This window comes from Vitis vinifera, chromosome 5 (assembly GCF_030704535.1).
Source record: "Vitis vinifera cultivar Pinot Noir 40024 chromosome 5, ASM3070453v1".
Taxonomy (NCBI): domain Eukaryota; kingdom Viridiplantae; phylum Streptophyta; class Magnoliopsida; order Vitales; family Vitaceae; genus Vitis; species Vitis vinifera.
Window position 1 is genome coordinate 21,023,177 of NC_081809.1, and position 11,364 is coordinate 21,034,540.

Here is an 11,364-nt window from a genome sequence, read left to right on the forward strand (position 1 = left end):
TATACCTTTCTAAAAAAAATGAGAAAATGTGTCATATAATTATAATTTGATATTTTTTCTTAAAAATTTTAAAAGAAAATTAATATTATTATGTATGATAATATATATTATAAAAATATTAAATAGTTTTCAGGTTGTTTGATCTCGATCCAAACCCAATTCAAATTGAGCTCTAGTTGTGAAAAAAAAACTTAATCCAATCCTAATCCAAGCATTAAAAGTGATTTTTCAAGCTCGATCAAACATTTGCACCCCTAAAATTTACCATAAAGTTCAACAAAAACCTCAAAATTGCCTTTAACAAAAAGTTTAGAAGCTCAAAATGGCGCATTTGAACAATATATGGACAGTTGAGCATCTACATACTTCTCAATTTTTTTCTACTCATTTTTTAATTTTTTTTCTTCTTCAAATTTCCATGTCATTCGGTTAGCATTTCCAATACATATGTACCTCAAATGAATTTTACTTGCATATAGCTCAAAGTTTGATCAAATTAAGACACACTCTCTAAATGTAGGATGTGTGAGATTCAATTCAATAATAAAACAATCATAGCCGAGACACTCCAATTAGTATCATAACTCTAAAAACTAGGGTCAAAATGTCATTAGTCCAAGAATAATAAGAGAATGGAAAATGGAAAATGGAAATAAATCATACTTACCAGCATGGGTATTATAAATGTTGATTTTATTAAGGAAATACTAAATACACTTATTGTTGTCACAACAGAAACTTTAATATAAATAAAGTTAATTTAAGAATATAAAGATAAAACAATTCACATAAAGATACATAGGGTTTTAACATGACTCGACCAATTATATTTATATACACATATGAGAGAGAATCTTTTCATTATATCATAAAACATATTACAGATGATAGAATTTTTATTTCTCTCAATTGAGTATCTCTCATTCTTCCCTATATCTCTATCTACCTTATATAACTTTTACAAGTTTATCTTCATCTTATAACATTTTCTCACGTATAATATTTATATAGATATTTTTTTATAACTTTCCTTATTCTATAAAAATAAAAATAATATTACAATAATATATCAACTTGTAAAATATTCTATATGACATCTATCATGTTTCTTTTTATAGGATTATTTTTTTTAATTAAAAATTTATTAAAAGATAAAAATATCCTCATTTTTCTTATCTTTGTGCACCTTCTCATATTATTATATTTCTTTTATTTCCTTCCTCTTTTTGGATGTCTTTATTGAATGCACTTCATTGTCTGATCCTAGAGTTCAGGATACTATGAATTTCATTAATTTATGAAAATAAAAATAAAGAAAAAAAAATCTATGAAAATAAAAGTTGTGGATGGACATTTTTGACCAAGGGAAGGGCAAAGGGAACAAGTTAGGAATTGATGGATATGAGTTGAGTGTAAGGAGGGGAGGGGGACATTTTTGACCTTTTATAACCATTTTTATTTGAAAAAAATAACAATAAAAAAAATTAGATAGGTGTTGGGGCAGATTTGAAGGATCTCTTTAACATCTCCCACTAGCCAACTCTCCTTTAATATTTTTATATATAGTCTAAATTAAATAAAAATCACTATCACAAAATTTTTCTGGTTAGTAGACTTTTTTAAGTGGCAAAAAAAATCACAGAATCTAGAGACTGGATTCATGGTTAGGTGTGCCCTAAAATAATTCCCATTTACTAATCATTACTATTTGTTTATTTAGGCTATGTTTTGTTCTGGACAATTTGAGAAAAAAATGCTAATAAAAAAAAAAAAAATAGGGAGGAAAAGTAAAAATAAAAAATGAATTTTTTTATTATTTTTATATGTTTTTTTTCAAACTCATTTTATTTATTTTGCTCTATTATAAAAAATTAAATAATTAAAAAATATACAAATTTCAAATTAATTTTAATTATATTATATTTTCTTTTATATTTTTTATAGTGAAACAAAATATAAGAAAATCATTTTTTTAAACCTTTTTTTTCTTTTTCTAGTATTTTTTGAGAACTACACATAGTCTTAATGTCACCATTATTAATCACATAATTTAAAATTTTGGAAAGAAAAAAAAATTGTGAAGCCTAAAAAAAATTAATAACACAAAGGCCAATTCTCTTTATATCTCAATTTTTTTTTAAAAAGAAATGATAAACAGAAAATAAAATTAATGCACATGAATTGAAAATTTGAAATCTTGATGACCACAACAAATATTTGTGGCCCTTGTGCTTGGGCTTTCAAATGCAATGAACCTTTTGTCATCAATGTTGTTATTTTCCTTTCCCTCCCATCCAAAAATCTTCTTTTGGACGTTGGACCCAATCTTCGAAGCTTCCCTTTCATGCTACCCTAAATTTTGGCATTTTTGAACAAGTTAATGTTGTTATTTTCTTTTCCCTCTCGTCCAAAACAAAAGCTTCTTTTGGACGTTGGACTCTTATCTTCGAAGTTTCCCTTTCATGCTAGCTTAATTTTGGCATTTTGAAACAATTTTTGAAAGGTTTTTGATTTTTTTCCTTCTTTTAATTTTCAATATACATATATACATTTATTATGTTGATAATTATTGAGTTATTATTTTTTGTAATGAACTTTTCAAATACTATAAACTTTCACAATTATTAAAAAGGTATTTATTGTAGTGATTATGCTTGTAGTTCATATTGTAAAAATAAATAAATAAATAAATAAATAAATAAATAAACTTGAGAGAAGAAATTTGGAAAAAAAAAAAAAAGAGAAGAGAACTTTCAAATCATCTATTAAACTTGGGAGAAGATATTAAGAGAAATGAGTTTTCAAGTCATTTATTCCCCGTGACGTTAACCCTATTTAAGGCAATAATCATATGAAATAATAAATATATTAAGATGCGTGGAGTCTAATCGCCTAGATTGACTCTATATAAATACAGTATGTGAATCAACCTTGTAAGATTGAATGGGGTTTGGAAGATGATGGTAAATCCCATGGTTGGAGACTCCTAAATGAAATTTTGTATGTAAAAGTATTTTAAGTTATAGTATTTTGAAATTTTTTAATATGTAATTTAATTACCTTAATTGTATTGTGTTTAGGGTATTGGACATATTAGTGCAATTAAGAAAGATAAAGAAATGTAGAGTAAAACCTAGAGAGTGTCAGACGTTTGTGATTATCTTGTATTCTCTATTTCATCATAGTAAAAATTTGCAGTCAAGTAGACATAATTTTTACATTGAGAGTGCACTATTTTAAATTTTATGTGTTTTTATGCTTTAATATTTTCATATTGGTTTATTGTCACTTTTGAAAAATAGGGTTAAAGTATTTTAATCCTAACAAAATAATTTTTTTTTCTTTTTTTATAATTATGAAAGTTAGATGAGGATCTTAAAAGTTTATTGCGTGAAATGAGACACTTTTCTCCATATATATATATATATATGACCTTCTGCTAATTAATTCAATTCCATTTTTTTAGGGTCATAATCAATTAATTGATTATGAGAGGGTTATATTAGGATCCAGCTAGAATCTTAAACTAAAAGATGATGAATCCTCACTTTATTACCACATGCACATGCACAGAATAATTGAATAAGCAGTAGTTAGAAACATCTTTAATTTTTCTCCTAACTGTGATGATGAGAATTGAAGGATGTGTCTCCTCCGATAATTCCAAGGCTACTTGGATTCCAGTTGTGATGTGATGATGATGTGATGATGATGTCACCATATTATATATAAAGTATGATTTTATGGTCATTATCATAATCTTTGCCATGCATGTGAATCTCTATCCTTTGGGGACACACACCCTATCTACCCTAATGAAAGTGACTTTGTTGTCCAAATTACCTCATCTTTTGAACTTGTGGTAGCAGGGCATGTGCCATGATTTATGGGAAGCTATGGATATTGACATGTTGCTAAACCTACAATGTCCTTCTTGATTTCAGGGGATTTTGTGTGAGAAAAATCTTGGCCTAGATTGTGTTTCTTTCTAACAAAGTCAACTAATCTTTTGAATTTCATTGAATTTAAGCTGAATTAATTATCTTCTTTTTGAGGGCAAGAGGATGGTGACACATCTCTTTTCCTATTATTTTTATTTTATTTTATTTTTGCTTATGATGATGCTATATCTATGTAATGATTGAATATGATAGAAATATTAATATTATTTAAAGATAAAATTTTTATTTGATTTTTAAGAAAATAAGAAATAAAAATGATAATAAATAAATAAAGAGAACAACTAAAAATACAAAAAACATTTAAAATTAATAAATTATTTTGATATATTATTTTAAATTTTCTAACTTATTTTAATTAAATTTTTATATAATTAATAAATAAATTTATAATTAATTTTAATTATATATATATATATATATATATATATATATATATATATATATATATATATTTATATTTTGCTATAGTAAAATTAAATATGATTTTTTATTTTTTTTGGTTGCATTAAAAAAAAAATTCCAATTTATTTTGGTTCTTGAATGTGGATGGTGACCATGAATCATGAGGTCAAGTCAAAGTGTGATGATTACGATAGACAGCAAATGAGTGAAAATAAGTAAGGGAAAAAGCAAACACATACAAGGGAGTTTAAATGTAGTCCCACCAAGGAGACATGCATGGACTAATAAAATAACCAAGATTATATTAAGATTCATAAAATTATTAATCAAGCCCAAATTTCCGGGATTAAGTTTCCCAACTGCCAAACACTTTTTCCTCAAAATGTGCAAATAGAACTACAATTGAAAAACACATTATTTTACAATACAAATGTCTTAACCTTCTTTTTTTATGAAGAATAAAAAATGGATGAAATTCAAAAAATAGATATGTGTTTTTTTAAAAGAGAGAGTGAGAGATATAATTTTTTATTTATTTTTATTTTTTATATTATATAGGAAAAGTTTCAACTCCTAGAATTTGTTCCCTCACCTGTTTTTTATTAGATTAGGTCGAGCTAACCCCATTTAGGCACCTAAACCTAACTTCAATAGGGCGTAACAATATCACTCATAAACATGAAAATGAATTAATCATAACTCTTAAAACAGATTAATGGGATGTAATATCGAATTTCATAGAAATATTTGATTTTAGATATTTTGAAATCAATAGATTTTCAAATAAGATATCAAAATCCAATTCTAATAATTTAAATTGTTTTAAATTACCTCATTAACCAACAAAGTCTCATTCTCACTATTAAATTTACTAGGCAAAAGAAAGAAAATGGGAAGCAATTATAACAAGAAAGACAAATGAAGTGAAAATAAGAACTTTCATGAAATTGGAGTGTTAAATTCTTTGAACAACTTGTTCGGAAAAGACTCTTCACCAACCTTTTGGGTCCTTTTCATTCTTGATCACCTTTTTCTTACTAGCTTTGTAAAAAGAAACTATAAGTCAAGGGGTCGACCGACTTCTCTCTATTAGTTTTAGAATTAGGTAGTGTTTTAGCATAGTGAGAATCATGCTGGCATACTTTATTCTTTTTGGGTCTTTTTCTATTATTATTATTTTGATTTAAGAAAAAAAAAAGCATAAGTCATCATGAATTCACTTCATGAGTCTAACAGCTTTGGCAAAGGAAACACTAAAGGCATTAAAAAAAAAAAAAAAAGAAGAAGAAGAACCTAAAAAAGAACCAAAGGACAATTACTATATGTTTTCTTTGAAGAAAAAATAAATGGAAGACCAAATCTTTCCTTGTCAAAGGGGGCAAAGACAAAGAACAAGATAAATAAAGGAGAGACGATTTAATTTCTATGCCTTCCATTATCAAGATTGTCCCTAATCAACTTTACCTGTGAAAGGGAAAGAACTCCAAACCAAAAAATGGACGTAACAAGGAGGAAGAACTTTTATATTCGGTTTGACAGTGATTTAGTTTTGGAAAAAAAAAAGATGTTTAATAAAATTTAAGAAACATTTTTAAAATTTTGAGAAAATATTTATAATTGTTTTTTTTAAAAAAAATACTTGATAAGTGATTTTCTTAAAAACATTTTCACTAAAAATACTTTAAGTAAAAATATTATCAAATACACAGTTAGTCATCCTCAAGTCAAGTCTTTCTGAGGCTGAAGAGTTGTTAGTTTATGGTGTATCGGAGACCCAAAATTTCTTAGATTCTTTTAAATTCAATAGTTCAGTTTGATCAAAATAAAAATAAAAAAGGAAAATTAATGGTCTGTTTGGTTCTTATTTTCAAGAACTGTTTTTTATTCTTGAAAACAAAAAACTTGTTTGGGGAAGGGGATGTGTTTTTGTTTTTTGTGTTTTCTATATTATCAAAAACCACTTTTTTGAAAACAATAAAAAAATATTTTCATTGTTTTTTCACTGTTCAAAGAATAAATTCTTTTAATGTTTTCTTAGATATTTTTTGTGTTTCTACAAAGGTGAGTTCCACTCAACCACCACACTTCCACTCGTAAACCCTTTCTTCTTCCTTAAATTATTGAAATTAATATACTTACACATGGATGATAAAGTCATTATTTGTTTAAAAAAATTATAATTGGTGTAAAAATTTCAAAATTGAATATTTTTTTTTAATTCAAATGAATTGTGCATATGAAAATTATTTATATATTTATAATATTAAGTTAATGAAAGAAAACACTTTATTAATTAAAAAAAACTTCAAACATGTTTTTTGTTTTACTTATTTTAAAAAACTTTTTTATTAACTCAACTAAACACATTTTTGTTTTGTTTTTGAGAACAAAACTGTTTTCCAAAATTCAGTTCCTAAACATAATTTTATTTATTTATTTATTTTTCTAAAAACATAAAAAACTATTTATTCAAAACAGTTTTAAAAAACAACAACCAAACATGCCCTAAAGTTCCCATTTTAATAGGATTTATTTATTTATTTTTTTAAATATCCGAGTTTTGATTTCCAACAAGTATGTAAACCTTTATGTTTGGTTTAGATGATGAAAGTATCATAAGAAGAAAGAAGGAAGGAATTAAAAAATTAATTATAATAAAAGTTATTTAAAATTTGAAGGTTATGTTTGGTTTTTTTGAAAGTTTGAGGTAAAATATAAGGAAAAAACATTAAAAAAAAATAGAATGAAAGAAAAATTAAAAATAGATTTAAAATTAATAAATTATTTTTATACAGTACTTTAAACTCATTTAACTCATTTATATAAAAATTAAATAATTTAAACAATATATGAATTTCTTGTTAATTTTAATTATATTTGATTTTCCTTTATATTTTCATAGTAAAGCCAAACATCAAAAAATCATTTTCTATAAAAAAAAAAATTCTTTTTTTAGTACTTTCCGAGAACCAGATATGGTTTAAGTATTTTTAACTTCCTCGGGAAAGTAGAAAAATAAATTTGCATAAAGAAGAAAAATAAATTAAGTTTAAACCCATCTTTTCCTTTTAACTTCTTCTTGCTTTCCATTTTTCTCTTTATTCTCTTTGCCCTGCCCCCACTTTCCAATGATCTAAGCCAAGGCTTACCATACTGAATTCAAGATCAAAATTATGTCCATACTGAATTCTTTTTACAAAATCAAGTGAAAACATTCTTTTAACTCAACTACCTTCACAACTGCCATTCAAACTTCAAAAATAAATTAAAAAAAAAAGAAGAAGAAAAAGACAGAAAAGAGATATGCCAAATTTTCATACAAGCCAATATAGACAATAAGGTATGATATAGAAGGAGTCCTCAAAATAACCAAGATCAATACAAGCAAATTACATATCAAAATCAGCAAGTGAAGAAGCCATATAACTTAGCTGGTAAGAGGCTGCTGCCTTCCATTTGAACTGTCAATTATTCCATCATAGGCCTTTTTGGGCTCACTGGACTTCCTCTTCACAACCACAATCCATGTGATTACTTCCAAAAACAGAGCAATGCCCCCCAGTATGATGAGCAAGATTATGTATGCTGACTTCCACTTCTTCTGTGGATCCAAGATTTCCAGTCCTTTGAACACATTAAATATCCCCAGAACTACGATTGCGTACCCGATTCCATGATGGTAAATGTTCCAGTAGAACCTGTACTTGTGATCTTTCTTTGGCCTCAAGAACAATGCAAATACCTGCATGTCAATTAGTACAAGCAGTTCTGAACCCATCAGCAATGGAAAATTTTCAAGTACCCCAATACAGAGAATAGTACTAGAAGTGAATTAGACCTGCAAGGTGGCTAGACTGAAGAGGGTGATGCCAATATAACGGTGAGTGGTGTACTGGACCCCCTTTGATTGACCCCCAAGCTTAAGGCCAGTAGCCCAGCCGGCAACTCCGATAGCATAGGCAGATACCTGGCATGAAACATGGAGATAAAACCATGCTGGATGGAAAAGCCTGAATGTTCTCAGGTATCTTGCTATCATCATTCCAATGGGAAGCATAATTCCCCAGCTTACAGCGTTCAATACTCCATGGATCTGTTCAACAAAACAAGTAACAGATTGAAAAAAAGTCCTGAAATTTGCCACCAGAAGTATGCCATTTTTACTGGAAATAGTCCACAGCGATACTCCTCTAAGGCGTTTGATCAAACACAACCACAGAATTTGAAGGAAAAGACAGAAGGAAAAAAAAGGGAATTGAAGAAGAGTAAAGGAATTAAGCTGGATCAAGTTTATTCCCCAAATTAATTCTAGCTTATGCTGATGAAAAAGAACAATCCATTCTATGAAGAAGAAACCAAACTGAAAAAGCAAAATATCAGATGAATATTGAAATATTTCCACAAATTCTCTCTATCAACCAAAGGAGTGAGAAGCTGTGAAGAAGTATTCAATCTTTTCTTCTTATTCCTCTCAATTTCCACCTGAATATATCCCTTGAACCTCAGATCAAGAACAGCTGAGGAAGATTTCAAAGCCCAAACCCCAGTTCAGAATTCAATCGTATGCAGTAAAATCAAAGAAAAAGGAATGACAGGATTGGAATTTATACTTACATTTTTGTTTCTAAGCCTAGAATTCCCTCCACTGCTGGTGTCACTCTGTCCCTTAATCAAATCAAGCTTGCCCTTAGAGTTCAAATTATCAGGCTGAAATCCATGGATGGAAGGCTTCCCATCCACAACTCTGCTACCCACCTGCCAGACCTGGTTCAGCTCCTGCGTGTTCTCCGGCAACGCAAGCGTGGCAAATATCCTCATCTCACCGCTCTCATACTCAGCCTCCATGTCGGAAACATCATATGCAATCTCAGTCTGATTTATGAGCTTATAGGACACCAAATTGTAGGTCTTCACAGTCATTGATCCACTATCCTCCTTGAAGGCTATCAAGGCCTGGGAACCAACCATCCCAGTTTGATTAGGATTTATGGCCCATGCAATCCACCCTGAAGATGAAGCTGGCGGGGCGATGAAAGCCAGGCTGAGGGAGGATTTATTTGAGTTGTATGTCCAGTGAAGGTATGAGCTGAGGTGTGGGAGATCATTGCAGTGGGTGTAAAGCCTGTTTTTTGTGAACTTCTGTGAAGAACATGCGAGGGAAAGAGACGTTTGGATTTGCAGAAGCAGTGACAAACACCCAAGAGCTACTAAAACCAGTGATTGACGAAGCCAAGCCATTGCTCCACTACCCTTCACCCAATTCACAGAAAATAAGGGAAAAAAGCAAAGTGGCTTTGGTATATATTTTGTGAGGTTGTTTTGCTACGGACAGTGTCTGAAAGGAGAAAGCAAGTGGAAACTCGGGGACAAAATTGGGTTCCCTGTCTAATATGGACGCATTTAAGACCAGAGAATTGGTTCTGTATTGGGTCTTTGTGTGATGGATTAGAATGAGGCTTCAAGCAAACCCAATGAGCTTGAGGCTCTGGTGGGTTTGGTCCTTTTCTCTGTAGAGCTTAGCCACCCAGCTGTCATCGTTAGGAGGCCTGCTGTTTGGGGCTCCACAACTCCACTAGTCATGACTTGTTTGGCTGGGGTGTTTGGGGTTAGAAGGCAATTCAATTTTGAAATCATCTTATCATTTGCTGTCACTTGCTTTTTGGCATTTTAGCTTGATTAAGATTCTCACTTTTTTTTTTTTTTTTAAATATTGTGAAAACAAAAAGGTGGAATTGATTTTAAAGAATTTATGATTTAGGGTTTGTTTGGGAGAAATTCTAATAAAAATATTTTTAGGTTGTAATACTTTTCTTTCCAGCACTTCTATGGAAACCCTTTATAGAGAATTAATTAAAATTTGAATATATATAAATAAAAGAATTAATAATGTTTTTGGTAGTTTGTTATGTGATTAAAAAAAAAAAAAATTTGAATTGGGCGTTGATTTTTTCAAAGATGTTTGATTTTGAAAATGGTGAATAAAAATTCTCTGTATATATAAAAATAAAATTAATTTGTATTAATTGTTTTTTTTTTCTTTTTTTACAATTTTAAAATTATGTTTTGTATAGGAATTCCAAAGAATCTGCATCTCCTTCAAACATGAAAACAAACAGGACTCATCCTTTGATCAACCAACATATGTAAGACATCGACCAGGTACCAAACATAAGATGTGACATAGTACAAATTCTTCCCACAAATGATCCCCTATTAGACAAAAGAGATTAATTTCCATTATGGGTATTGTCTCATCATTGTCCCAACAGGAAAGAATATTAGTAGTCTTCTAGATCTCCCTCCCATTTCTTTCTTTGAAGAATAATAGTTTCATGTATTGTATAAAGGGGTGGCAATTTGGGTTAGTGGGTAGTTTTCATGTCATATTCTACTATATAGCTTAACCAAAAACCGATACTAATAATAATTGTATAAAAAATATCATATTCTGCTACATAGCTTAACCAAAATCCGATACCAATAATATTTTTATAAAAAATATAAACCTAAATTCTATATAATTATTAAACAGAGAACACGTGCAACCAATTTAACCTATTTAATAATCATATTCTTTTATTTAATAATTTGGTTGAATTAGGTTATATTTATATTATTAATATCTCAATCAAAGTTTATGATTTAATTAACCTATTTATTTAAAAACAAATTTAAAATGAGTCAAATATGAATTAAATAGTTTTAAAATATAATTAAGTTAATAATGAAATTTTTAGATGAGTCAATTTAGGCTAAATTCGTATTATATAAATTGACTCCAAAATTACTTATTTATTGAATGAGTTGTGTAAGTTGATATGAATTTGGTTCAAATTCATTTATATTCAACTCAAATTTGTAAAAAACATGTTGGGTTTATGTCGTGTTGACCCTTTTAAAATGTTCATACACCCAAAACAATTCAATATTTTATAGGTAGCCATCATCTAAGTGCATGTTTTCCATACACTTTCTTTTTTTAATAAAAAATATATATGAA

The 11,364-nt window shown here is 28.6% G+C and overlaps 1 protein-coding gene across 1 annotated transcript; it reads right to left on the reverse strand.

Moving 5' to 3' along the window:
- Window positions 1-7,581: 7,581 nt before the first annotated feature.
- On the reverse strand, window positions 7,582-9,956 carry LOC100261667 (cytochrome b561 and DOMON domain-containing protein At3g25290). Its single transcript, XM_002264698.4, has 3 exons — window positions 8,979-9,956; window positions 8,203-8,457; window positions 7,582-8,106 (listed from the first exon to the last, which is right to left on the reverse strand). Exons 1-3 carry the CDS (start codon window positions 9,600-9,602, stop codon window positions 7,792-7,794), a joined length of 1,194 nt encoding a protein of 397 aa, XP_002264734.1. The 5' UTR covers window positions 9,603-9,956; the 3' UTR covers window positions 7,582-7,791.
- Between the last annotated feature and the right edge of the window lie 1,408 nt (window positions 9,957-11,364).

Bases quoted from the DNA above. Each gene is read 5' to 3' on its own strand.
- LOC100261667 (XM_002264698.4), bottom strand. From the start codon at position 9,602: ATGGCTTGGCTTCGTCAATCACTGGTTTTAGTAGCTCTTGGGTGTTTG. The intron at 8,458-8,978 runs GTAAGTATAAAT...TTTGTTGAACAG, and splicing joins CTAGGCTTAGAAACAAAAAT to ATCCATGGAGTATTGAACGC. The intron at 8,107-8,202 runs GTCTAATTCACT...ATTGACATGCAG, and splicing joins TCAGTCTAGCCACCTTGCAG to GTATTTGCATTGTTCTTGAG.